This window comes from Drosophila subpulchrella, chromosome X (assembly GCF_014743375.2).
Source record: "Drosophila subpulchrella strain 33 F10 #4 breed RU33 chromosome X, RU_Dsub_v1.1 Primary Assembly, whole genome shotgun sequence".
NCBI classification, from domain to species: domain Eukaryota; kingdom Metazoa; phylum Arthropoda; class Insecta; order Diptera; family Drosophilidae; genus Drosophila; species Drosophila subpulchrella.
Genome location: NC_050613.1, coordinates 19453363 through 19479811, shown reverse-complemented (window position 1 = coordinate 19479811; position 26449 = coordinate 19453363). Strand labels below are relative to the sequence as shown.

Sequence of the window (26449 nt, the reverse complement as noted above, 5' to 3'; positions counted from 1 at the left end):
ATTAATGGATGTTATAATAAGTTGACGGAGGCAAAGGCATTCCCGCCCCACCTCCCGTTTTTCCACCTCCACAGCCTCCTCCCGCGGCTGCTGTCAGAGTAGACAAAGTCGAGCGAGGACGAATGCGAAGGGACTCAAAGCCGGAGCCAAGTCACAGTTGACAGCTGTCAGCTGATTTCTGCCCTGGTACAACAATCAGCTCCTCCAGCTCCTCCTGCTCCTCCCACTCTCCTCCTAGGGAGCTGCTCCTTTGCCAGTCAAATTGGGGCTCCAGAGCTGTGTCAAAATTCAATTTGCACATTACAAAAAGCCAGCTTCGCCCGCTCCTTTGTGGCAGCGCAATTTTCAACTTCCTCGGCCACCACTTCCGGAGTCCTTCGGGGGCGCCACATTATAATTTCAGAAGAGGAGGGCGTTCGACCTTGATGAATTGCCGCTTACCTTGACGGGCGCCACATTACCTGCCATGTAACGCACTCTGGGGCGTGAATTAATCCCCACACGAGTGTGATTTCATTCCAGAAGCCACCCCAATCCCAGTCCTCCTGCAGAGAAGAGGAGAGTCCTCAGGAACAGGACATGGACCCAGAACTCGACACTTGGTAATGCAATTACAGGGTGCCTAATGCACGCAATTAAATTGCTAATGGACGGGCCGGAGGAATCAAAAATGCTCCATTAAAACGAAATTAAATTTTCGGGGGGGGCTCAGTCCTGTCCGGGCCTAATTCCGTTAAGTGAATTTCTATTCTCGGTTAAATGCGAACAAAGGTCCACAGTTCACCGTCCTCACAGTCCTCGGACCCCTCGCCCTCCGCATTCCAATCAAGCCTCGGACCATCGCCCATCGATCCATCATCCCGAGTGCGGTCGCCAGTGCCCATTCCTATGCCCAATCCCATGCCCATGGCTATGCCTATCCATCCAGCCATCCATCTGCGTATCTTTGCATCTATATACATATACATATCTGCGGCTTTGAATCCATCCGGGCGAGTCCAGACATGGAAATGGTAATTGAATGCAGGGACACTGCAAGACGACTGCGGGCAGGAAGGAAAATTAGCAGACCTCTGGTCCCGCCACTCCTCCACTCCCCCCCCCCCCATCCTCCATGGCCACCCCAGCAGCGATGGAATGCAGAGAGCAGAAGTAAAGTGATGAAAAAGTTAATTAAACTTTTTGATGAGATTTCACATTTTGCCAAAGCATTGACAGAAGACTGACAGACCTACAGGGGGTGAGGGGGTCGTGAACAGGGGTTATCGCACGTTTCCTAGGACTTGACAATGTCTTGTCATCGATTTGCCTCCATCTCCCCGAGAGCTCCTCCTGGAGCTACTACCTCCTAGCTGGGTTGGCCAAACTTCCAAAATTGTCTTTGGTCACTGGCGAACAAAGGCATCGGTTGCGAAAGTCATGACACCCAAAACCGCTTGGGCTTTCCGAGTCAAAGAGGATGGCATATGAATTAATTACCATGTGGCTGCCACAACGGATCACCATGGAGAAGAAAGCTCTAGAGGCACCACCATCCACCGCAACTCCTTTAAGTAGGTCAATTAGCTAGTTGGCCTCTGCGGTGGCGCGTGCGGCTGAAAGGAAACCCCGTCAATATCCCCCATTCCCCGGATGGTTCATTTTGGGAACCAAACTCCGAGCCCCCAGCCAAAACCACACTTGGCAACCCAATAAAAGGCACCCACCCAATCGTAAAACAAGTTCGGAAGGTGGCTAATCTGCAATTAATTGCCACACATCTGTACACAAGACACGCACGAGCTGAGATTGAGATTTTGATTGGGAGTAGGAGTGAGATTGAGATTGGGATTGGAATTGGGACCAGAACTGGGACCAGGAGCTGAAGCGGAAGCTGAGGTTAGTCAGGTATTCAAATGAACTGGGACTGAAATGCAGCAGTGAGCAAAGTGGAGCATATTTCCCAGGACAGCTACGGTGCTGACAAAAATGAACAAGAAATTATACTCGTTTGCAATTTTCAATATCTGTTTAACATTTTCCTAGCAAAATGACACCCCTTTTCTGTGTATTTCCTCTGTGTATTAACTAATTTACACACATTTTGTAATCATTGCTCTATTAGTTGATCCTACCGATAGCTAATGATTATCTAATGAAATGGTCTTTCTATCCCCTAGCCATTCTGAGCACGCTGTGCAAGGAGTTCCTGCGCGTGAACGTGTCGGCCATCCTGTACATGATGAACAACGAACAGTTTGGACACAGTACCGCCTCGGCGCAGTACTTCCTCCAGCTGGCCGGCTACCTTGGCATCCCGGTAATCTCGTGGAACGCCGACAACTCGGGCCTGGAGCGACGGGCCTCACAGTCCACCCTCCAGCTGCAGCTGGCCCCGAGCATCGAGCACCAGAGTGCCGCCATGCTGAGCATCCTGGAGCGCTACAAGTGGCACCAGTTCTCGGTGGTCACATCGCAGATAGCCGGCCACGATGACTTCGTGCAGGCGGTGAGGGAGCGGGTGGCCGAGATGCAGGAGCACTTCAAGTTCACCATCCTCAACTCTATCGTGGTCACGCGGACCAGCGACCTCATGGAGCTGGTCAACAGCGAGGCCCGAGTGATGCTGCTCTATGCCACGCAGACGGAGGCCATCACCATCCTGCGGGCCGCCGAGGAGATGAAACTCACCGGGGAGAATTATGTCTGGGTGGTCAGTCAGTCGGTCATCGAGAAGAAGGACGCCCACTCGCAGTTCCCCGTTGGCATGCTGGGCGTCCACTTTGACACCTCCAGTGCGGCGCTAATGAACGAGATCTCCAACGCCATCAAGATCTACAGCTACGGGGTGGAGGCCTACCTCACGGATCCGGCTAACCGGGATCGCCGCCTGACCACCCAGTCGCTGTCCTGCGAGGACGAGGGTCGTGGTCGCTGGGACAATGGAGAAATGTAAGTGGTGAATGGTGAATCCTTTTCCCTCCTTAGCAATCCCCTCTTTAGCGTGGTAGAGGTAGTCAAATATAGATCAAAGGATCACCTATTAAGCTCCTCCTATGTATAACTCTTTCTCAGCTTCTTCAAGTACTTGCGCAACGTGTCCATCGAGGGGGATCTGAACAAGCCCAACATCGAGTTTACGGCGGATGGGGATCTGCGCTCGGCGGAGCTCAAGATCATGAATCTCCGGCCAAGTGCCAACAACAAGAACCTGGTGTGGGAGGAGGTAAGTGGAGGCTTTGCTCGCATGCTTTTCTCGATCCTTTCTCACTTTGCCACTCTTACGCTCCTTACGCTCACTCTTCCCGAACCCACAATGATCCACTATGATCCACTATGATCCACTATGATCCACAATGATCCACTGTGATCCACGACCCCATCTGATCCATCCGATCCCGCACCGATCAATCTTGCCAATCTTGCACCGCTTTGTACTTATGCCACCACCACAACCACCACCACCAACTTGATCCACCACTCCAATTGGGGCAGATTGGAGTGTGGAAGTCGTGGGAGACGCAGAAGCTGGACATTCGCGACATTGCGTGGCCCGGCAACTCGCACGCCCCGCCCCAGGGCGTGCCGGAGAAGTTCCATTTGAAGATCACATTCCTCGAAGAGGCACCCTATATCAATCTGTCGCCCGCGGACCCGGTGAGTGGCAAGTGCCTGATGGACCGCGGTGTGCTCTGCCGGGTGGCGGCCGATCACGAGATGGCCGCCGACATCGATGTGGGCCAGGCACACCGCAACGAGTCCTTTTACCAGTGCTGCAGCGGCTTCTGCATCGATCTCCTTGAGAAGTTCGCCGAGGAGCTAGGCTTCACCTACGAGCTGGTGCGGGTCGAAGATGGTAAATGGGGTACCCTCGAGAATGGCAAGTGGAACGGCCTGATCGCCGACCTGGTCAACCGCAAGACGGACATGGTCCTCACCTCGCTGATGATCAACACGGAGCGGGAGGCGGTCGTCGACTTCTCCGAGCCCTTCATGGAGACGGGCATCGCCATTGTGGTGGCCAAGCGGACGGGCATCATCTCGCCCACGGCCTTCCTGGAGCCCTTCGACACGGCCTCCTGGATGCTGGTAAGTAGAGACCAAAAGAGACTTGCTCTTGCTCCTCCTCCTCCACTTCTTGTCCAGAGTTCTCACGGGTAAGTGTTGCTCGTTCCCCTCTCTCTCTCTCTCTCTCTATCTCTGTCATGAACCTGGCATAGGTGGGCATCGTGGCCATCCAGGCGGCCACCTTCATGATCTTCCTCTTCGAGTGGCTCTCGCCCAGCGGGTACGACATGAAGCTCTACCTGCAGAACACCAACGTGACCCCGTACCGGTTCTCCCTGTTCCGCACCTACTGGCTGGTGTGGGCCGTCCTCTTCCAGGCCGCCGTCCATGTGGACTCGCCGCGCGGCTTCACCTCACGGTTCATGACCAACGTGTGGGCCCTCTTCGCGGTGGTATTCCTGGCCATATACACTGCCAACCTGGCCGCCTTCATGATAACCAGGTGAGCTGGCTGGGCTGGAATTACCCATCCTTGAGGCACACTCACCCCCTGCTCATCCTCATCTTCATCCTGCAGGGAGGAGTTCCACGAGTTCAGCGGCCTCAACGACAGCCGTCTGGTGCATCCCTTCTCCCACAAGCCCTCCTTCAAGTTCGGCACCATCCCGTACAGCCACACGGACTCGACCATCCACAAGTACTTCAACGTCATGCACAACTATATGCGCCAGTGAGTGATGATGATGATGAAGGCTTAGCCTGGTGCTCCTCTGGGAAACTGATCCTTAACCTGCCTTTCCCGATAATCCCCAGGTACAACAAGACCAGCGTGGCCGATGGAGTGGCCGCCGTGCTCAACGGCAACCTGGACTCCTTCATCTACGACGGCACTGTTCTGGACTATCTGGTGGCCCAGGACGAGGACTGCCGGCTGATGACCGTGGGCAGCTGGTATGCCATGACGGGTAAGGCCTTCCAACTCTGCTCCTACCCCTTCTTTTCGTCCTTCCCCTCTTTTAATATGTGGCCAATTGCCCGCCATCAGCTGCTATTAATATCTTTACTCTTTGTTGGCCATAAGGTTGTCGCTCAGAGTTATTATCAAGTTAGTTTCCAGCCACACACAGCAACCATTAGCTTGTAAACTGTGAAAACAACTTGGCTAAAAGTTAAAGGCTGTCAAAACTTTTCACTATTGCTGCCAACACTCACTTATTTGTAATATAACATTTAAGTCAGGGCTTAAATTGGCCGTAATAACATTAAACATTTAATGACATTGTTTCTAAGGGAATAAAATTGCACATATGGGTTGTGTGTTATTGTTCCTTTGCTGTTAAACGTGACCTTTATAGTTCATATATAATTAATCATATGTGGATTAAATTTGTATCATATATTATTAATAATATTTGTACAAATTATATATCCGATTATAGATCTACCGACTTTTTAGCTCTATCTCAGTTCATTTTTTTCATGGGCAACGCCCTCATACATATAATATGATGCTATGGCGAGTCCCCAGCGTTTTCCCAACTTAATTTAAGTCCATATTTTGTGATCTGGTTCGATGGCTGTAATTTACGGTTCTGTTCTGTTCTGCCACCAATTTTTTTCGCTTCAGGCTACGGGCTGGCATTCAGCCGCAACTCCAAGTACGTGCAGATGTTCAACAAGCGACTGCTCGAGTTCCGGGCGAACGGGGACCTGGAGCGGCTGCGACGCTACTGGATGACGGGCACGTGCCGGCCGGGAAAGCAGGAGCACAAGTCCTCCGACCCGCTGGCCCTCGAGCAGTTCCTGTCCGCCTTCCTGCTCCTGATGGCCGGCATCCTGCTGGCGGCGCTCCTCCTCCTGCTGGAGCACGTCTACTTCAAGTACATCCGCAAGCGGCTGGCCAAGAAGGATGGCGGCCACTGCTGTGCGCTCATCTCACTGTCCATGGGCAAATCGCTGACCTTCCGCGGCGCCGTCTTCGAGGCCACCGAGATCCTCAAGAAGCACCGCTGCAACGATCCCATCTGCGACACGCACCTTTGGAAGGTCAAGCACGAGCTGGACATGTCCCGCCTGCGAGTCCGCCAGCTGGAGAAGGTCATGGACAAGCATGGCATCAAGGCGCCGCAGCTGAGGTGAGTTGTCCATCCTAGCCATCTAGCCGGATACCCAAATTACTCAAATACTCGATTGTTCGCCTGCAGACTGGCCTCCTCCTCGGACCTGCTGAACCATCATCATCTCAAGGAGCGGCCACCGCTGCTGGGCAACCTGAGTCTCGCCGCCAGCGCCCAAGATCTATACAGGTGGTAAGTTTTCTATGTGCATGCCTTTTTCTGCACGATTCCCAGCAACCCGTGTCCTGCCGTCCTGCCATCCCCCATCTCCCCATCTCCATCCCACATCTCCGTCTCCACTCCCGTGGCAGTAATTAAATTAAGCAATTGCTTGAGATAACATTCCAGCTCTCGGTTCAGTGCTCGGTGCCCGGTGCTCGGGCTTCTTTTTTCCGGGCCGGGACTCGTTACTGGCCACGCTAATGATGCCGGGCAGCTGCTACAACTGCTCCCATGTCTCCCCTTGGGGCATTTCTCTGCTTTCTGCTCTAATATAAATATATGGAAATGACTTTATTAAATTACTTTATCTCGGTTCCTGATTCAGCCCAGACAGACTGTGTGTGAGGTTACCATTCCTGGTCCCAGTTCCATTCCCATTCCCATTCCCATTCCCAGTCCCCTTCTCCATTCCCTACCAACACAGAGGGACAGTCCCTGGTTATAGTTTTAGTTATAGCACAATTTCCGACAGTTCCTGTTGTCATTCACTGGGTCCTTGGACCTCGTCCCTCCATCCATCCATCTATCCTTCCATCCATCCCTCCATCCATCCATCCATCCACACACAGGAGCTTGGCCTTTGTGTGAAGTGAGTGTGGGTTGAGATTGGGTAGGTCCGTCCATTTGCATACCGGCCACAATGGGTCGGGACCCGACTAGGTAATCGGATGTGGGAACGCTTTACGACCCTCTGCCTCACAGTCGGTGGGCAACAGCAACCCCTTCTTGGCAGCAGGACCAGCAATTAACGGATCAGGGCGGCCAGCAGCCGGCATCCACATTATCGTTTCCATCTCCAGTGGAAGCTGGCCACCACCACCACCTCCTCCTCCTCCTCCTCCTCCTCTAAATCCGCAAGTTCCCCTGGTCAGCCAGCCAGCCAGCGAGTCAATCACTCACCCACTCGTCCAGCCCGGCAACACAAACACAGTTTTGTGTGGGGGCCAACACCTACCTTTATCTGTGCTGCACCACCACCTGGCTGGGGTCAGGGGTCAGGGGTCAGGGGTTGGTTTCTGTGCCGGTTGCACAGCTTAGGAGCAACTTTGCGGTGCTCCACTATGGGTTGCAGCTATCCAGCCATCCAAACATCCTGCCATTTTGCCATCCAAAGGATTATAAATCTGTGCGAAAGACGAAAGGTAGCTCTGGGGGGTAGAAAGGCTAAGCCGTACTTAATGCCGATCAGCCTGAATAGCCACTTTTGACGCCGCATTATCATCGGAGCATCGGAACTTTAATGCTTCGGAATTAAATAACACTCGCCACACTTCTTCGGTGTTTGGCCAAGAATAGAATATACATTTAGGGAACCAGTCCCAAAATCACTCTTTCAGTCCGTACGTGCTTAACTTTTCTACGTGAAAGCTTTTCCGCGCTTGGCTTTTCCAGGGTGGTCGCCGCTTCGAACATTTGCCAGTTCGACTTTCCGCCGTTTTCCTGCTCGACTCCATTGTTTGGGTAGCCACCCGCTTGTGCTTTTGTGGCTTGTGGCGGTGCACAGTGGTCGCTGCCGGAAAGAAAAGTCTTTTTTATATCCCCTCTTATAATATTTTGGTCAGAGATTTGTAAGGCAGAGAAGGAGATGTTTCCGAACCCATAGAGTATGAATACTCTCAATCAGCATCACTAACAGGCATCATTCGTGCTCAGTCTAAAAGCTGTCGTTCGTTTTGATCAGACGACTATATATTGTAAAGCTGTCACGGGTCGGTTTTCTTTGGTATAACCTAATCAATAATTTGGCTGTAATATTCCAAATTCTTGATTTTTGCAGTTATGATGTATTTATACTACTATAGTCACTTATTTATTTGTAAAATCAAAGGGGGTATTAAAAATAATAGTTCATATCATTTCTTTTTTTGGTTATTTATGTAACGATTAGATCGCAGGCCCTTATAAGTAGGCAACGTAGTAGTAGTAGTCAAAAGGGACGTTTTTCTGCCATGTTTGCCTTCTAGTGCTGTGGTATTCTTGTGGTCTTTTCCCAAATTCCAGTCCACTGTATCTGCAGGGATGCTTAGGAGTCACACCAACGGACACACAGAGACATTTGCATTAATTACTGACAAGTAAACAGTCCGAGAGCTTTGCCAACCCAGTGCGGCTTTGGGAGGGGGGGTGGTAATGCGGTTCGGGGCTGGGTTCGAGCTCGGACATGCCTACCAAACAGGTGGAGCGTCATCTCTGCGGTTGTCCGTTCATATGCTTGTCCGTTGTCCGTTGTCCGTTGCTCTTGTCCGCAGTCCTTCGTCCTTTGTCTCTTTCACTGCACCTTGTGTGCATTATGGCGTGCCAAGATTTATCCAACACTGTGAATGGATAGTTATTTATGTCGGCTTTGGCTCCATTGTAAACTTGGGTTTTTGGCTCCACCCCACTCCCAGCATCCTGCATGTGGGCTGCTCATCATTATGGATGGCAGCGAATCTGTTTCCTCCGGCTCAGGTTACCGTGCTGACTTTTGGCTTTCATGTTAACCGGTTATCGCCCCAACACCCCCACCAAAAACGAAACTTTTCAGCAAATTGTGCAAATTAAGTTGGAGGAACCGAACGGGATCCGGATCCGTCCCAAATTGAGAAGCAAAACACTCGTGTGGATGCACACGCTTTTTGCATTCCGCGGGGAACGCATGGATAACACTTCAAAGTCAAAGCCCGAAAGTTTTTGCATGGAGGGGTGATAAATTGATGATGGATAACGGACAGCAATGATGCCCAGGGGAAAAGCTGAGGAAAACCCTTTATCGGAATGGAGCACCTGTCCGATCGTGTGACGGGCTCATCACTGGCACACACACACACGAAACGCAGAACCCAGAACCCAGAACACTGAACACTGAACACCAAAACCCAAACCCAAACCAACCCAACCCAGTCACCTCCTAAGCTTGCCCCCGTTTGATGATTCGCTTTTCGCATTTACTTTTTGGCACTAATTTATTTACATGCGAACCCTTGAGTGCTCCTCCCGTTGGACTCTGATTGATTGATGATGCCCAGGTCCTGGGCCCCAGTTCTAGTTCCCATCGCAGTCCCAGTCACTACCCCCGTAATCCCATTCCCGTCGTAGTTTCGGCTTTCTCTCCACCATTATGGCTAATGCTTTTGAATCTACCCGGCAACATCCTCACACACTGCCTTGACACACATATCCGCATTTGTTGGCCATCGGAGCTGCCAGTATTTCAGTATGCACTACCCACTTACCCTACCCATCCCACCCCACCCCCCAGGGAGAGCCTGATTACAATTTGTCACATTTTGCATTGGCTGGCAGGCTAATTAGCATGTCCTGCACCACTTTATCCGTTAAGCATGCTTGGTGTGAAGTAGCAGTAGCATATAGATGATGTACTATATCTATCTAGATACTATGTGTCCCAAATCCGAATCCTCCAGCTAACAATCGGGGCCAACCCCGTTCTCTCTCTTTCCTCAAAACAAAAAAAAACTGAAATGGATCATAGGTCGTACAAGACGGAAATCGCCGAGATGGAGACGGTGCTCTGAAGCGTTTGGAGCTTTTCGAGCTGGAAGAGCATCAGAATGAGGAACTGCTACTCACTCTAGACAGACAACCGCAATCGAGCAACGTTTTTAGAGTTACTGGAGCAATCCTAGAGCGAGTACGTCTAATCAAAATCAACGTTTCAAATAAATGTAAACTGAAAGCTTTCGAAAGTTAGAGACAGGAAGATACCAGATAGCGAAAGATAGCGAAGAATGAGAAATAGAAAAGAAATACAAAGCTAAAGATACAGATACAGTTACAGAAGGAGAACCCAAAGCGCCTCACGAAAACCGCACACAACTCGATAATCGAGAATCAAGACGACGAGAAACCCCGAATCCCCTACATTTCCAGCCTAGGAAAAGAAAACCCAAAGATTGTATAAAGTTAAACTAAATGTAAAACAGTAAAACCAACAGTTAAACTAAAGGGAAGAAATGAAGAAGAAGCTACCAAAAAGCAGCCGCCGCACGAGTATTTCATAAAATAAGTTTTAAAGATCAGAAGAGGTATTAAACAAGACGAAGAAGAAAGGAGATCAACCGTTACACTTTTGGCGATTGAACTGTTAACCGTTAACAAGAATAGCAAGAAGAAGAAGAAGAAGGTGGGGCTGAAGAGGAGGAGAACCAACCCAGAGTTGGTTATGTTTGTATGTAATCCGTTTGATTGTTTGTGATTGTTGTTTCGTTTGTTGTCTTTTTTTGGATAGTATATACATATATTTACGGAATCATACTCAAGTAAGCGTATTGCAAGGGCATCCACACATACCGGCATACCTACATACCAACATACATACATACAGCGGCACCGGTTGCCACGCCCATTATTAAATATACACATTAGCAGATTTATATGTATTTACCTTGCTATGATTACGACGATATAAATGTTATTGCATATACACGTACATTTACATATACATTTAAAGAACAAAACGAGAAATATTTACATATGAGAATATACATGTATGTACGTACTTATATTTTTTCTGATTTTGATAAAGAAAATGCTTATGTGCCGCTAACAAAAAGAAAACAAAAAGAGGATACAAAAAAAGCCCAAGAAGAATCAAAAGAAATGGGGAAAACGAAATTTTCATCTCGCTAGGAGATAACCACACGACTACGAGGCTTCAATTTAGTTGCTCCTTTCCGCTTAGCTGGGCAACTGCTTGCCAGCGTTCTTTTGTTTCTTTCACTTTCACTTTCACTTTCATTTCGCTTGCTCGCCAAGAGAGAGAGAGAGCGAGACCCCACCCCCACCCCCCCTCCTCCCACTGTGGCCAGGAGCAAAACCAAATGAGAATTTCTCCTGTTAGTTCGACTCTCTTGCATGTGGCCTAATCTAAAGTTAGTGCATACTCACTCTCTCTCTCTCTCTCTATCTCTCTCTCTCTATCTCAAACACACGCATCCCACCCACAAGCACACCCACAACACACACACTCACTCACCTAACTAGAAAGAGATAAAAAATATTTATAAATGTGCATTGTTGTTGTGGCGAGCAAAACGTGCTTAAATCAGATTTAAAGTAAACTTGAAAATCGAATTAAATATGTACAAAGGTTAAACAATTAAACGCATGAACTTAAAACGTAAAAACGACGTAAATAATGAATGAGCTAAAACTAAATGATGAGAAGAATCGGAGGCGTTGTATTGTGTTGGTATTTGTTTACGTGTGTCTTCTAAATGTTTAGCGAGGATTACCAATACTCAAAGAAAGCGCAAAAGCAAAGCGTACATAAATGTAAACGAAACAAATTTAACTAACTAACTAATGCAACTTTAAACACTCACACACACACACACACACTAGTACAGCAACCAAACACGCACGGCCGTACAGCTGTGTGTGTGCTTCTTTGAGACTCTTTTCGTTAAAGCCATCTCTGTTCAATTAAACCGTTATACCGTTACACCGTTATGTTCCCCGCCCACGCCCCACTCGCCGTTCAAAACGACGAGAGCGGTGAACGGTAACTAGAACACTCGACTAACGGACTAACGAGCTAGCGGACTTACCCAAAAAACCAGCGAGAGCTGACAACAAGAACAACAACAAGAATGACAAAACAACAAGAACAATGTTAACAGCAAAAACATGAAAACAAAACAAAGAAACTTATTGAGTTTTATTTGCAAAAGAGTGATTTTTTGTAGTGGAAATATTTTATACACCAGTTACGGATGATTCGAGCGGAGGTCATAGCGAAATGTTAATTATTACGTATATGTATATATTTTTTAAGACAAATTGTTCAAATTTATTATACGAGTACTACCAAACAAAGCGAGTCAAAACACAAAGCTAAGCCAAAACTGGAAAACGATGTTGCAGACAACAATTTAGCATTAAAACGGATGGGAGGGGGACGAAGAGAAGGAGAGAAGAACGACAAAGAGGAAGAGAAGGAGAAGGAGAAGCAGGGGAAGGAGAAGTGAAAACAAAACCTTTACGGACAAATTAAAACAAGTAAAACAAGTTAACATTACATTATATAAGTAGTTAGTAATTTAAAACTAAACCCAATGAAAATAAGCTAAACATCACGACAAATGATACTAAAAGCAAACAAAAAAAAAGGTTTATGTATACAAAAAGATGTTTTTTTTTAATATATTATTAATGTTATTAAGTTACGAGTGCGAATAACGAGCGTACACACACAGTCACACTGTCCAGACACCCACACCAACACGAATAACGAGTGCATTTTGTTAGGTGTTAAACATAACGAGCAAATAAGGAGAAACGAAGCCAGAAAAATCATAAACATAAATCGAAATCGAATCAATTTTTAAACGCAAAGATATGTATGTACAATATCTTCTCGAAAATAACGACAACGAATTCAGAGGGTGTCGCCGCTGAATTCGTATCTGAAATCTGAGTCTAAACCGAGTCTCGTCGACCGCCCACACCTGTCCACACCTGAGCGAAGGAAAGAGCGGTGCGGCACCATTAGGCCGATCGTATTTCAAGTTACTAACACGACACAATTTTTTAACCACGCCAGCGAATCGAGCGAAGAAGCGTTTCACGTACATAAACTAAGCAAATGGAATATGCGTACATTGTTGTGGTAGTTACAGATGGCGAGGAGCATACACGTAAATTAAAATATAAACAAACCAACTTGCAATAAATGTGTATACAAAAAGGTGTCGGGTCTTTCAATTAATTCCGAATGGGTTAGGGTACTTAAATTTAAATTATAAATAACCAGAATATATATGTATGTTGAGTTTATCACTCATAATGTAGGTATTTTCTATCAGGTGGTGCTAGCTTAAAACCAAATCAAATTTGTTTCTCTTTGTTTTTTTCTATTAGTTGAAATGGGGTATTGTAAAAAAATTGTACTAATCATTTATTATTTTAATGCAGTTGTAATATATTATTAGCTATTAGAACAGTACTCACCCGCTCCAGGAATGGCGATCGTGTTTTTGCCACGTGCTCGTACCTGGCATATTTTTCTTTTTATTACTTCCAGTCTTTCGTATTCCAGTCAACTGGAAAAGCCTAGCATTTCTCTGTGCCGTTTTTTCTTTCGTTTACTTTTATTTGATGTAATTATTTGCGAAACATTTCTCTAGGCTGTTTTTTCTTTTGGTCACTTTTATTTGATGTAATTATTTGTCTAAAACACTTAAATGTAGAAATTCACCTCTCATTTTACCGATGAGCCGCCAAAAAGCAATAGTCATCCGAGTTTCCAACCGATATCCAATGTGACCGCAGAGGGCGGTTAAGAAAAATACCAAAAGTCTGGGAAAGCTAAGAATTCCGTGAAACTCGACATGGTCGATTGTTGTGATATATACTATCGTTTATGTATATCGTTTTTTTTTTAAATATCAAGTGGATAATATATTATATCACCCCAAAAATATCGATATATCGAGGGTTTTTGATATTCTTTTAGTTGAATTAATGTTTTGGCTATTATTTTTATAAGAAAAAATTAAAGAAAAGTAATTTTAATACTAAAATTTAAAACTATTGAACACGTATGTGACCTAAAGACTTAAACTACGTTTCTGGCACTTACGTTTACGTTGGATTCAAAATTATATATTTACATAAAACGGCGTTACTGGCGATATATCGATTACAAAACATGACGATAGTATTTATTTTTACTCAAAAATATCGATGTACCCTGAAATATGTCTACCTCCCTGATTCCGACCCGCAAATCTGCCATTTTGTCAAAACTCCCAGCGGCATCTAGACGTAAGTAATTCCGGTTGACCCGCTTTTCCCGGAATGGCTCTCCAATGGGGCTCCACTGGTGGCCTGTCACCGAGACTGGTGGCCCAGAACCAGTCTGTGGCACTGCATCCATATGAAGCCTCCGGAAAAAGCTAGATTCCAGGCCTACCCAGCCGACACGTGGAATCGCCAGCCCCTTTGAGGTTACGGCCACTAACACGCGCTTCTCCATCCGCAGGTCCGTAACTCTTTCCACGTTAACATGTCGGGAGGCTTAAATATTCTGTCCCTCAAGGAGGACGACATCACCAAGATGTTGGTGGCCACCACCCATCTGGGCTCCGAGAACGTCAACTTCCAGATGGAGCAGTACGTGTACAAGCGCCGTGCCGATGGCGTGAACATCCTGAACCTGGGCAAGACCTGGGAGAAGCTGCAGCTGGCGGCCCGCGCCATCGTGGCCATCGACAACGCTTCGGATGTAAGTACATGTTTGATTTTCCGGGAAGCGGGAAGCGAGCTTCCCAAGCGCGGGGCGTGGCTAACATGATGAGTTTACTACTAATCTTTCGGGTATGAAATTCAATGATTTCAACTTCACCGCTGACCAGCCACGTCTCACCGCCTTGGGACGATTGACCCCCCTGATCTGCGCCAGCCAGAGCCTCTGCTAATGAATCTATGTGTCCACACAGGTCTTCGTCATCTCGTCGCGTCCCATCGGCCAGCGCGCCGTGCTGAAGTTCGCCAAGTACACGGACACCACTCCCATCGCTGGCCGTTTCACTCCTGGTGCCTTCACCAATCAGATCCAGCCCGCTTTCCGCGAGCCCCGTCTGCTGGTGGTGACCGACCCGAACACCGATCACCAGCCCATCATGGAGGCCAGCTACGTGAACATCCCCGTGATCGCCTTCACGAACACCGATTCGCCTCTGCGCTACATCGACATTGCCATTCCGTGCAACAACAAGTCGGCCCACTCCATCGGTCTGATGTGGTGGCTGCTGGCCCGTGAGGTGCTCCGCCTGCGCGGCACCATCTCCCGCAGCGTCGAGTGGCCCGTGGTCGTCGACCTGTTCTTCTACCGCGATCCCGAGGAGGCCGAGAAGGAGGAGGCCGCCGCCAAGGAGCTGCTGCCCCCACCAAAGATCGAGGAGGCCGTCGACCATCCGGTCGAGGAGACCACCAACTGGGCCGATGAGGTGGCCGCCGAGACCGTTGGCGGAGTGGAGGACTGGAACGAGGACACCGTCAAGACCTCCTGGGGCAGCGACGGCCAGTTCTAAGGAATCTGTATCCGAGCCACAGATGGCACTACACCAGCACCGCGTTTTGTTGTCAGGCGCCTCTGCCGCGGCATAAATAAACATCTTTTGTTTATATCTAAGCACCACGTGTTTTTATTTCTTTGCTTTTTTTATATATGCGCGGCGACTGTTTTAGATCTCGTTGTTTACTTTAAATACCACGTTGCAATTCGGAAAGGCTTTTATGGGGAAATATGTCAGAGCTGCCAAAGAAATCACTAAGAAACTTGCGCTGAATGGGCGCTCTGCGATTTCTGTGGCACCCACTCGTATATACGAATGGAAATCCAGATAAGAACCTATATTTTTGCGTAGAACATACATATATGGATATAAAGCATTTCTCCACGTGATTTTGCGCGAGGTTTTCCCCTATGATTAATAACTGAATCACAATTATGTACGTGATTTAAGACATCAACTTTTGGTTTTCAAATCAAGAATCATCCAAATTCAATTGGGTTTCTTCCTAGGTCCGAAAATTCATATTCCCTTTTTTTAAGGCCTATATGATCTTATATGAACACATTGTGGACAAGTTTAAAGTTTAGTTTTCTTTCTAATTATGCTTATTTCAACGCCATTACAGTAGTCTTAAAAAAAGAAACTCAAATTAATACAATTTTCGGTACCTGGCTTCTCAAAATCCAAAGTAATTGAATGTTTCTATCCCTCTTTGACTTGTGACTTGTGTTTTAATGGAGTCGCTTCTCGGATTAGAGGGAGAAAGCCAGCCCTCCGCCATTGCACTCCATTCTGGGCCATCGCAGCGCATTTAATACAACCATTTTGGTTAATTTACAGTATTAATTTATTGTTTTTTTTCGGCTTTGTACAAATAGAAAACAGTTAATGATCGCAATTGCAAATTGCTTATATTGTATACATATCCATATAGTTTAATCCTCCCGCCAAACATACGATTTTAGTGGTTTCTTATCCGCCAAAAAAGGGAACGAAATATACGCGTAAAAGTAATGTTAGAGACGAAAACTGTGTTAATGTGGTAAAACTATGAACCGGTGTAGTAGACACGGTTAATGTGTAGCAGCGACTTTACATCATACAAATTTGGACAAGGTGATTAAATGTTTGGTAGTCGACTGGTTCCATCGAGCACTATTTAAATGGATTCGGACGCGCCTTGAATACGGTCATCTTGCGTATCTCCTTAATCTCCTCCTGCTCGCATCGCTTCCGTTGTTCGTCTTGCTGCAAAGGCGGAGAGGAATTCGGATAAGCATGGTGATTTACATGGGATTGTTGTGAAGCTAAAAGATGCAGTGGAGAGGAGAGGAGAGGAGACGAGAAGGCGACAGCTGCGACATTGCATTCTAATTACGACTGGGCTTTACATGCACAACCTCTGCTTCGGGCCAAGGCAGGGATGACTGGACGCCTGACTCATCCACCGCCGTCTGGAGACGGGCCCACTGGCCATCGGCATCTAACCCTATCGGCTCAGCTCTGGAACTTCTTGAGTCACGGGCGGGAGATTCAGTTACAGACCGATAAGCAGGCCTTGGCGCGGCTGGAACGCTTGGGTGCGGATACGGGGACCATCACCGCCCACTTAGTATCTGCTCCAGCTCCAGCTCCACCCCGTTTGTTTGCCAGCGCAAAATAGAGCAGCAGCAGCCGCAGTCACTTGGCTGATAAGATTATCGCGCCAAACGGAGTTTGTGGAACATGGAAAACGAGAAAAGAAACCGAAAACGAAAACGAAGACAAGGCAAGGTCGCAGTCACGAGTAATGTTCTAGACTTTCCCAACGTACAATAGATGGTCCAAAGGATATTCCTTAGGTCTTAGGTTTGAAAAGTCTGGCATTGAAGATGACTGCTAGAGGCTATGACGAAAAGCTTACAACGCTTCAGCTGTTTAAGTCAATGTGCGCATTTTGGGTGACTCGCTAATGCCCTGATAGTGCCTACTAAGCATGGGGATGTGTGTTGGGTGTGTGAGAGTTCAGTTGGTCATATCTACCATAAACATTTGCTATCTGGTCCGCTCAACAGTTGGTGCCCGCCGCCGCAACGGCAGGCGGAGAGCTCTGGACGGTCGGAGCCACCTGGGGAGCCTCCAAGCTGCTGGCCGCCGGCGCGGAGGTGGCGGAGGAGGGCGATGTTATCGTCGAGGAGTCGTCGGCGGCGGAGAGCACGCTGTTGTCGCCATAGAAGCGCGGCTCGTCATGCGACTCGCCGCCCGGGGAGGCTGTCTCCTCGTCGGAGTCCTCGTCGTTGGAGCTGTCGCCAGCAGTTGTGTTGAGCTTGTTGCCAGAGGCGACGGCGCCACCAGCAGCCGAGTCCAGGGAGCTGGGCACATGCTTTAAGCGTTCGTAGCAGGCGTCGCAGACGCGCAGCGCCTTAGTGCTCTGCTGTGGCAGCAGGAACTTCTTGGCCGAGCAGCCGGCGCAGACGACGGCGCCGCAGTTGCGGCAGTGATGCCGGCGCTGAATGAAGGTGAACTGCGTCTTCTTGCAGTGCATACAGATGCTGGCATCCGTGTCCGGCACCCAAACGGCGGCATGGTTTTCCACCGGCTTCTTGCCGCTCTTGCGTAGCAGATCCTCCACACACTTGTTGATGTGGGCCATCCACTCCTGCTTCTCGGTGCTGGTGGCCGCGAACACCACGAACGACTTGGTGGTGGTGCGGATGTACCAGCCATTCCTGTACGCCTGATTGTCGGCAATCGACTCCAGCGAGACCTCCTCCAGCGGCATGATGTGCTGCTTGTTGTACTTCTTCTTGCCAATCACAATGTTCCCATAGACAAGGATGTCGTTGAACAGAAAGAACTGGCGCGACTTGGGCCGCTTGCGGCACATCTTGGTGAGGACGCCCTCGCCCACCAGGACGCGGCCCTGCATGGCCAGCGGCACACCCGAGCTGCCGAAGCAGTTCTCCACGGAAGCGATGCGCCGGGTGTTGGCCTCTGAGTTGACCAGGCGGTCCACCATGATGACGGCGGATGGGAGTGGGAGTGGGCTTGGCTGTGGGTTCGAGCTAGGGTTCGGCGAAAGTTGCTGATACTGTTGCTGCTGCTGCTGCTTTTCTACCCGACTGTTCAATCCGACTCCCAGCCGACTCGAGTTGAAGTGTAGCCAACTGTGACGACAGACGGCCTGCTGCGATTGTGTGCGTGCGCTGTGGCTGTGCCCGTGCGTCGGTGTGTGTGTTTGTGTGGTGTGTGACACTCGGTGCCACTGCTCCTGTGCGCAAATGTGTGTGTGTGTGTGTGTTTGTATGGACTGGGCGCAGCTGTTGCAGGTCCTGGCGGCCACGGCCACTGGGGATTCAGAGCGAATCGGATCGTTTGGGATCCTGTCCTGGAATGCAAGGGCGGCTGCTCCCGCTTTATGCAATGCACGACGGTTAACTGGCTTTTTCTACGCCGTCCGAAACGTCATGACTCACTCACACCACAGCAACAAAAACAAACTGAACAGTGAACACTGAACACTGTTTGCTCTCTTTCTCTCTGCCTCGCTCTCGCCCACAGGGCACAGCTATGGTCTTGGCTTCCTGGTCCTGGGCACTGGCAACTGGGAGCGTTTCCCGCTTGGACTCGATCTCGATCTCGATATTTGGTTTCGGTTTCGGTTTGTATGCAGGGGACGGGGGCAACAAACGGCCTGGCCAACTTGGAAATACGTTATTTTTCGAGCGCAGTGTGACCGCACGCGGATCGCGACTTTATACGGAGAGAAACCAGTGTTGCACAACACCGCCTTACAGTGGGCGAGAAATTTTCAAAAGTAACGGGCTACAGTGGGGCACTTAAAGGGAAAAACGTAAACATTGAGACTATCTAAAGTCGAACACTCTTGGAAAAAGTTCATGATATGAGCGCGCACTGTACTTATGCTGACAAACATTTATTATATCAAATTAAACATTCTATTTTGAAGCAAAAAAAAAATTAATAAATAAAACAAATACCCTATTTTCAATGACAATTAAAAATTCACCTCGACAATCGAACCGAAACACTTTCAAAGCAAACGAAAATGGCCACCCTGAGCGAACAAACGGGCAAGGATATTGGACTTATTGGCTACTATAACTAGTGTTTACCTCCTTCTTCTTCTGCTCCTGGCCGACTTGCACGGCGGCGTCGAATTCGCGGCGGTCGCGCACGCGCTGCTCGCTGCGCAGGTTGAAGGGTTTTGAGCGGGTGACAGCCGGACGCTGCCGCTCCTGATCCACATTCTCGGGCACCCGCCCCTGCCAGGGCTTGACCACCTCGGGCGTCAGGGGCACGGTGATCCTGTGGACGACCACCAGCTCTTCCATGCGCTTGTGCATGGCCCTGAAGTTGGGCATGGGTCGGCTGTGGAACTGGCGTGCCTTCTTGTCCTCCTCGGAGCGCCTGCGCATCGCAGCCAGCCGCTTGCTTTCGTACACATCCTTGAACTGGTAGGCCTTGGGGGCGACAGAGGTGCCTGCCTCCTCGTGGTGCTCGTGCTTGATATTGGGGCTCCACTGGAGGCGCAGATTGGCGCTTACCCCGGGCGGACGGGCGCCCTGGTGGACTAGATGCTGGTCGGCCTCTGTCATGTGCTGCTCCTCCTCCTCCTCCTCCTCGTCCTCGCCCCATTTGAGGGTAATAATTTGTTTGTGGTCACTCTGCTGCTCTTGAGCCTGATCTATTGGGACCTCAGGTTCCTGCATCGCTTTAGGTTCCTTTGGGGACTTGGCCTCCTCTTTGGGACTGATCGGCACCACTTCGGGCTGCTCCAGGGTGTTGTCCTGGGCGTGATCAACTGGGATCTCTGTACTTGGCTCCTGGGCCTCGATTTCAAGTTTCTCTTTGGATTCCGAGGGACAGGACGAGAGGTCGTTGCTTTGCTGCTCCTGACTGTGATCAGCTGTGATCTCTGTCTTCGGCTCCTGGGGCTCCGATTTGGGACTTTTTTGGGGCTCCTCTGGCACCGATGCGAACTGCTCCCGGCAGATCTTCTGCGGTGTGGGACAGGACAGGAGGTAGTTGACATTAACATTGCTGAGGCGCCTGTGGTTCTCCTTGTTGGCTGCAGCTGCAGGGAAAACGGGAAAATGGTCAGGAGAAGCTGACCAAAATTGGCGCCATTTCTCAGCTTGGCGGCGGGGAAGCCTGCATACGCACCGAAAAAGTTCTGCGAGTGATCCAACTGGTAGTCGCCCACATTGATGGCGTCCCAGTCGAACTCCTGCTTGTCGAAAGTTGAGTTCATGGGGTCCATGGCGAATAAAAATTAGATTTCCACAACCGAACAAATAAATTCAAACGCAAATCTCTACTAGCCACACGGAATACACAATTGAATTGGGAGTTTTGCAACACTGACTGTACGGACGATATATATCGATTGTTCTGGCCCAGCGCGCATTCAAATTTCCGGATGTTCCAATTTCAGTAAAAATTTCAAGTGTTACGAACGGAGCTCATATTTTTATGCATAAATACAAATATTCAGTAATGTACAAATGTATTGTATGTATTATTAGGGTTTTTTGATTAGCAAGGTGTTTATTAAACATGGCAAGCACTGTTCATCAGTTTAAATAAACTATTAAAATAACAATTAAATGATTGTTGTTTGAGTCCTACTTTGGGATTACTTAGTTTGTGATTTTCTGAAAAAGATAATGTTTCGATCATCACCTATTCGAATAAAACTTAATACTATGTATTTTCAAAGGACTTGAATCCGTGAACCCTGGCTGAAGCTGATGTCCTGTCGAAGCTCGTTTTCAAAGCTTTTTCTCAAAGCAAGCAATGTTGGCCAAAAGTTAAGATGCCCTAGGGGGCGTACGTATGTACATACATATACTACCCATGCACCGTTGAAGGGATGTGGCCTCCTGTGGGACAGGACACCTGTGTGCACCTGTCGCTCCTCGGAAGCCCATCGAAAGCTGGCCGAAAGCTTTGGCTGAAAGCTGTGCTTCCGCGGCCAGTTGCCAGTTGGCGTTGGCGTTGGCGTTGGCGTTGGCGGCCAACTCGTGTGTGGTCCGGTAGTCCGTGCTGGGCAGCGCATGGCAACAGGTCGGGCAGCGCAACGCCCGCATCCGCAGCCACATCCTCGAGGGCGCAATCCGAATCGCCATCTGAATCTCAATCTGAATCTCAATCTGAATCTGAATCCAAAATCGGCATCCTCGTGTGGACGCCAAGCGAGCAAGGCACAGTTTGTTTTCCTTTTGACAGGACAACGGGGGAATTCCCGGGCAGACGAATTGCGCGCGCTCTTAAAATAACGGTTTCCCGCATTAAACCTTCAGCATCCTTGGAATCGCAGAGCCCTCTTTTTAGGCGGGCGTCGGTGCGGAAATGCGTGCCGCGCCTCTGCCACCGCCTCTGCAATTAGCCGGATCCGGTGAACAGGTGAGCGGGCGGCGAAGGTGGCATTGGCTATTTTTAAGTCCAGCAGCACACACTGGCCAGAGGATGTAGTGGGATGTGCAGCTAATTACGCCCAGCTTTAATTGGAAGCTGTCCTTGTCCCTGTCCCTGTCCTTGTCCTTGTCCAAGAAGTGCATCTGGCTGCACTGGAAGGAAGGGGATGGGGAATGGTCATGGGTAGAAATGTGACCTTGGGTGCAAACATACCTCGTGATTTGATTGTGGTCCTAATTGCCAAGCTCTGTTTCACCTCACCACCCTCTCTCAACTCTCCAAAAAGAAGGCTATTTCCGTTTCCAGGCCTCAGCTGTGCCACCTGAGCCCAATAAGATCTTGCGAATCAATAAAGGTTTAAATTTAACCGTCGGCCGAGGTAGATGGCAATAGCTGGCTGTGCGTGCATGCTAATTCGATTTGCCCCACTCCTCGCTCCCGCTCCTGCTGATACAACCCCCCCCCCCCCTGCCCACTCCACCTGTCCCTTCTTTGATAACTGTAACTTGTGCGTGCTCTTTGGAAGAGAGCGGAAGTTGGGGGACAGATGGCCGGATATGGAGACGGGAGAGGGGAGGGGGAGGAGAGTCGGGAGACAGCAGGCGGAAGCGAGAGGAAATTAGATTACAAGACATCACCAAAGGATTCCATAGAGCGCTGAAAGGGGGCCACTCACATTCTCTCACTTATATATATATATATATGTATGAAAGTATGTGCTTACTTCGATCTCTGTTCTGTTGTTCCCTTCCAGTGGCGTTGGGTGGTGGGCGAGGGGAGCAGGGGGTGGCTACCGTTGTCTAGCAACCGTTACAACCGCAGGCTGAGTCCATAATCCGATTAGTGCGACAAGGACGGCAGATTGCAGGAATGAGATGCTGCACCCCCACCTCCCCCTCCCCCTCCCTTTTACTAGCGAGCCACTAATTAGCGGAGGGGGGAAGGGGGGTGGGAGAAGCGCATTCCTGGGATGCCGTTTGTTGTTGTTGTTGTTGCGGTGCTTCCACTTTTCTTTGCTCTTTTTTAAGACTGCCTGTCCCCGTGGCATACCGTTGTATCCATCGCTTCCAGCGGGAATGCTCGAAATCTCGATCGGTTTGTTTGATGTGTGGAAACCCAAAAATCCCACAAAATGTGTCCAATAAAAAAGGGATTCCGGTTCCCTCCTCCCACCCCGCTCCACATCAACAAAACGCAAAATTTCGCCAAGAACGAGACAGAAAATCAATAAATCGGGATTTAATGAGTTTCAAATATTTGCCACGGTACGGGGATGTGCGTGTGTGTGGGTGTGTATGGGGTCGCATTATTAGGGATGGAAGTGGGTGGCGTGGGGTGGAGACCACGCTTATGAAGATGCCTCTCGACTTGAGTGTCCCTCCTCCTCCGTCCCTGTCACTCTAAGCCCGGGCTTACACAAAGGAAGAGGAAGAGGGGGAAGAGGAGGAGGAGGAGCAGCAGGGGCAGGGCGGAGAACCTTCACCCAGAAAAGCTCCAGAGGCACAGTCCGCTCATTTGATATCCCGCTTCCAGGCGGACAAGATGCGTCTGCTGTCTTGAACGCCCTGTGCCCGCTGAGAAACGCCAGAATGACGGGGGCCAACATCGACTACGACTACCTGCTCAAGTTCCTGGTCCTCGGAGACTCCGGCGTGGGCAAGACCTGCCTGCTCTACCAGTACACGGATGGGCGGTTCCACACCCAGTTCATCTCCACCGTGGGGATCGACTTCCGCGAGAAGCGGCTGGTGAGTGGACCACCAATATAACCCATATATTCATCCCAACATATTTGAATTTCCTGTTTGAGTTATTATGTTTATAAAAAATGAACCAGACAGTTTTCGAACATTCTATTGAACTTAAAAATCTATCAGGCCCTTTCTGATTTTCATTTTCGAATGTTTTAAATACTTACTATTAAGTTAAAAAAGAAGTATTCAGTTGAATTTCGCATTTACAATTATTACCTTCAAGACGATATAACAATATTGCTAAAAAGCTTTCAATATTCCGTATAAAACTAATCCCAATCTAAGTTATATTTGAAATAATTACTCGAAAGGTAGATTCTGGAATTTTAAAAAATCTTTTAAAAATAAAAATGGGAAAAGAAAAAAAAACTGTTCTAAAGTTCTTAGGATATAAAAAAAATTTTTTTTTAAAAAGTTTTCAAGGTAAATAGTTTTGAAACTTCTGTTTTAAGAACTGAAACGTTTTACAAAACGAAATTTGTTTTGTAAAAATGTATATTACTGTTTTGTAGGTTGTTGCATTCAAATGAGTGAGAAGAGGAATACATAAAATTATAATTATAATATCCATAGCTTACTATTCATAAGTACTATTCAAAAGGGTCTTTTATAAATTGACAATATGTGCCCATGTATCTCTTTGCCTCATTCCCTGCAGCTGTACAACTCCCGCGGACGCCGCCACCGCATCCACCTGCAGATCTGGGACACCGCCGGCCAGGAGCGCTTCCGGTCGCTGACCACCGCCTTCTACCGCGACGCCATGGGCTTCCTGCTCATCTTCGACCTGACCAGCGAGAAGAGCTTCCTGGAGACGGCCAACTGGCTGTCGCAGCTGCGGACGCACGCCTACTCGGAGGATCCGGACGTGGTGCTCTGCGGCAACAAGTGCGATCTCCTCGAGCTGCGCGTTGTCAGCCGGGAGCAGGTGGCGGGCCTCTGCCGGCGCTATCGGCTGCCCTACATCGAGACGAGCGCCTGCACTGGGGCCAATGTGAAGGAGGCCGTCGATCTCCTGGTTGGGCGCGTCATGGAGCGGATCGAGAACGCCGCCTGCAACCGGGAGTTCTCCCTGCTCCTCACGCAGTCGCGCTGCCTGCCGAACATCGCTTACGGGCCACCGGAGGACCAGCTGCGCCTCCATGACCGGCGGGGGGAGGAGCACCCTTCTCGGCGCAACTGCCGCAATTGTTAGATGGGTCATGGTCATCCCGAATCTCAAAACTCGGCCCACTTTGTTCCTTCACTCTTGTTTCCGCATCTAAGTGTGTTTCGCTGTAAATAAATGTTGATTGTTGAGTGGAGTGGAAGAGTCTTATTACAACTGCTCATTTGCACGATAAGAGATCCGAATCTTGTGAAGCTCGGCAGATTTATAGATAACAGCTATCATATGGTACACGATGGTGTCTTGGTAGAAATGAGTAATTCGCTAGATGGGTTTACAATTTGGTTTGTATTATAACGTCTTTCGACGTGTTTTTCCTATAGCAGGAATACCCATAAATATTTACATAGGTAAGTAGTCTACAGCTTTACAAGGTAATCTAGAAATCAGCAAGTTCTATAGTATACAGATACACTATGGTATCTGGCTAGAAACGAGTAATTCGGAAGATAGGTTTAGAGTAGGTTAGTTTTACAAAGCAGGAATACCCATAAATATTTAGTCTACAGCTTTACAAGGTAATCCAGAAATCAGCGAGTTCTATATAACTAAAACGTAGCGCAGCAGCAGTGGGAGCAGGAGCAGGAGCAGGAGCATCTGGGGGTCAGTCCTGGAGTGCGGGAGTGCCCCACTGCGTTCCTCTATCCACTGGCGGTAGTACTCAACGTCCACGTAGACGCCCGGCAAGCCCGGCTCCGCACATCCGTAGCCCCAGGAAACCACTCCCACCAGCCGTCCCTCGTGGACCAGCGGACCGCCGGAGTCGCCCTGGCAGGAATCGGTACCGCCCTGTAACCGGCCGGCGCACATCATCCCGGGCAGCAAACCGGAACTATAGATCATCCGGCAGGTCTGGTGCCGGATAGTGCTCACGTTGGCCGTTAGCAGGATGTTGGACAGGGAGCTTTGCTCCGTGCGTCCCCAGCCGGCCACCTGGCACATCCTGCCGGGCGGTGTGACCTGACCCGCCAGCTGGATGGGGGCCACTGTGAGGTGTACACCGGCTGGGGGCAGCGGCAGTCCGGTGCGCAGGAAGAGGATACCCACGTCGTCGCGCATGGAGTCTGGGCTGAAGGTGTGCATGTACGCCATCGAGGTCACCTGGGACACGATGGTCCCGTTGCGCCGCTCGAAGCGATTTAGCGTGCCCAGGACCACGATGAACTCGCTGGCCCGGCGAAAGCGTTTCCTCTGATTGCTACGGGCATTGGTCTGGTCATTAGGAAGCCGGGCACCTCTCTCTCTCGGGATCACTACTCACTTGTACAGGCAGTGGGCGGCCGTCAGGACCTTGCTGGGCGCGATCAGCGCCCCACCACAGATGTGGCCACTGCCAAAGTTGTTGTCGTGCCGAAGGAGACGGATGGAGACCAGGTGGCGCGCCTCGTCCACCCTGGCCACGGTCCCATTGATGATACGCGGCTGCTGTTGATCCTCTGGAAAAGCGTTTCTTGCCGCCTGGCAGCAGAGGAGCCAGACAAGAAGGCAGGTGCAGACCAGGAGCCAGCTCCGAGTCATTGCTGATCAGGTGAGAAGAAACGGAGCGCACAAAACTCACTGAAGAGGCCTTCTCGGAATCGAGGTCTCGAATCTGGGAGCAGCGAGCCAAGACTGACAATTGGCAATCAGCGGCGCCGCTATCAGTGCGATAAGGCAAACATAAACATATTAGGCGCAGATCACATCCGCAACCCATCAGTTCATCAGGGGGAACAAGCTAGTTGGGGGTCGTTGCAGAGAAAACGATATGAAAAGATG

At 49.3% G+C, this 26449-nt stretch overlaps 6 protein-coding genes and 1 non-coding gene across 12 annotated transcripts in view; 4 read left to right on the top strand and 3 right to left on the bottom strand.

Annotated features, from left to right (window-relative positions):
- Positions 1-13017, top strand: part of LOC119557218 (glutamate receptor ionotropic, NMDA 2B) — a 28577-nt gene extending 15560 nt beyond the window's left edge. For 4 of the 5 annotated variants that reach the window (XM_037869887.1, XM_037869886.1, XM_037869884.1 and 1 more), the window contains 9 exons: positions 2160-2931; positions 3055-3205; positions 3475-4068; positions 4200-4489; positions 4565-4717; positions 4801-4952; positions 5615-6122; positions 6192-6296; positions 9802-13017. In XM_037869887.1, the coding sequence (XP_037725815.1) occupies positions 2160-2931; positions 3055-3205; positions 3475-4068; positions 4200-4489; positions 4565-4717; positions 4801-4952; positions 5615-6122; positions 6192-6296; positions 9802-9844 (2768 nt within the window). In that variant the 3' untranslated portion in view covers positions 9845-13017. The remainder of the gene's footprint in view (positions 1-2159; positions 2932-3054; positions 3206-3474; positions 4069-4199; positions 4490-4564; positions 4718-4800; positions 4953-5614; positions 6123-6191; positions 6297-9801) is intronic. The other variant, XM_037869888.1, reaches the window with a different exon arrangement.
- A 948-nt stretch (positions 13018-13965) lies between these two features.
- On the top strand, positions 13966-15465 carry LOC119557238 (40S ribosomal protein SA). The gene is made up of 3 exons (XM_037869922.1): positions 13966-14096; positions 14314-14556; positions 14771-15465. Exons 2-3 carry the CDS (start codon positions 14338-14340, stop codon positions 15362-15364), a joined length of 813 nt encoding a protein of 270 aa, XP_037725850.1. The 5' UTR covers positions 13966-14096; positions 14314-14337; the 3' UTR covers positions 15365-15465.
- LOC119558431 lies at positions 14655-14756 on the top strand. The gene has a single exon (XR_005220200.1). It is a non-coding gene; the product is annotated as a small nucleolar RNA snoM1 (small nucleolar RNA).
- A 713-nt stretch (positions 15466-16178) lies between the features above and the next one.
- Positions 16179-19034, bottom strand: LOC119557237 (pleckstrin homology domain-containing family F member 1 homolog). The gene is made up of 2 exons (XM_037869921.1): positions 17372-19034; positions 16179-16597 (listed from the first exon to the last, which is right to left on the bottom strand). Exon 1 carries the CDS (start codon positions 18345-18347, stop codon positions 17397-17399), a length of 951 nt encoding a protein of 316 aa, XP_037725849.1. The 5' UTR covers positions 18348-19034; the 3' UTR covers positions 16179-16597; positions 17372-17396.
- Positions 16179-20699, bottom strand: LOC119557235 (vicilin-like seed storage protein At2g18540). The gene is made up of 3 exons (XM_037869919.1): positions 20516-20699; positions 19465-20426; positions 16179-16597 (listed from the first exon to the last, which is right to left on the bottom strand). The coding sequence occupies exons 1-3, from the start codon at positions 20610-20612 to the stop codon at positions 16505-16507; spliced, it is 1152 nt and encodes a 383-aa protein (XP_037725847.1). The 5' UTR covers positions 20613-20699; the 3' UTR covers positions 16179-16504.
- Positions 20700-21381: 682 nt separating this feature from the next.
- Positions 21382-24809, top strand: LOC119557241 (ras-related protein Rab-27A). Of its 2 annotated transcripts, none has more exons than XM_037869926.1 (3): positions 21382-21757; positions 23398-23517; positions 24182-24809. In XM_037869926.1, exons 1-3 carry the CDS (start codon positions 21704-21706, stop codon positions 24716-24718), a joined length of 711 nt encoding a protein of 236 aa, XP_037725854.1. In that variant the 5' UTR covers positions 21382-21703; the 3' UTR covers positions 24719-24809. The 2 variants fall into 2 exon arrangements, with proteins under 2 accessions (XP_037725854.1, XP_037725853.1); XM_037869925.1 differs by having other exon boundaries at positions 21388-21757; positions 23303-23517; positions 24182-24808.
- A 393-nt stretch (positions 24810-25202) lies between these two features.
- On the bottom strand, positions 25203-26267 carry LOC119557248 (trypsin alpha-3). Its single transcript, XM_037869934.1, has 2 exons — positions 25953-26267; positions 25203-25889 (listed from the first exon to the last, which is right to left on the bottom strand). The coding sequence occupies exons 1-2, from the start codon at positions 26207-26209 to the stop codon at positions 25232-25234; spliced, it is 915 nt and encodes a 304-aa protein (XP_037725862.1). The 5' UTR covers positions 26210-26267; the 3' UTR covers positions 25203-25231.
- Between the last annotated feature and the right edge of the window lie 182 nt (positions 26268-26449).

Bases quoted from the DNA above. Each gene is read 5' to 3' on its own strand.
- LOC119557238 (XM_037869922.1), top strand. From the start codon at position 14,338: ATGTCGGGAGGCTTAAATATTCTGTCCCTCAAGGAGGACGACATCACC. The intron at 14,557-14,770 runs GTAAGTACATGT...GTGTCCACACAG, and splicing joins CCATCGACAACGCTTCGGAT to GTCTTCGTCATCTCGTCGCG.
- LOC119557237 (XM_037869921.1), bottom strand. From the start codon at position 18,347: ATGGTGGACCGCCTGGTCAACTCAGAGGCCAACACCCGGCGCATCGCT.
- LOC119557235 (XM_037869919.1), bottom strand. From the start codon at position 20,612: ATGGACCCCATGAACTCAACTTTCGACAAGCAGGAGTTCGACTGGGAC. The intron at 20,427-20,515 runs GTGCGTATGCAG...TTTTCCCTGCAG, and splicing joins TCACTCGCAGAACTTTTTCG to CTGCAGCCAACAAGGAGAAC. The intron at 16,598-19,464 runs GTAAACACTAGT...CCGCCTTTGCAG, and splicing joins AGGAGCAGAAGAAGAAGGAG to CAAGACGAACAACGGAAGCG.
- LOC119557241 (XM_037869926.1), top strand. From the start codon at position 21,704: ATGCGTGCCGCGCCTCTGCCACCGCCTCTGCAATTAGCCGGATCCGGT. The intron at 21,758-23,397 runs GTGAGCGGGCGG...TACCTGCTCAAG, and splicing joins TAGCCGGATCCGGTGAACAG to TTCCTGGTCCTCGGAGACTC. The intron at 23,518-24,181 runs GTGAGTGGACCA...CATTCCCTGCAG, and splicing joins ACTTCCGCGAGAAGCGGCTG to CTGTACAACTCCCGCGGACG.
- LOC119557248 (XM_037869934.1), bottom strand. From the start codon at position 26,209: ATGACTCGGAGCTGGCTCCTGGTCTGCACCTGCCTTCTTGTCTGGCTC. The intron at 25,890-25,952 runs GTGAGTAGTGAT...CAATGCCCGTAG, and splicing joins GCCGCCCACTGCCTGTACAA to CAATCAGAGGAAACGCTTTC.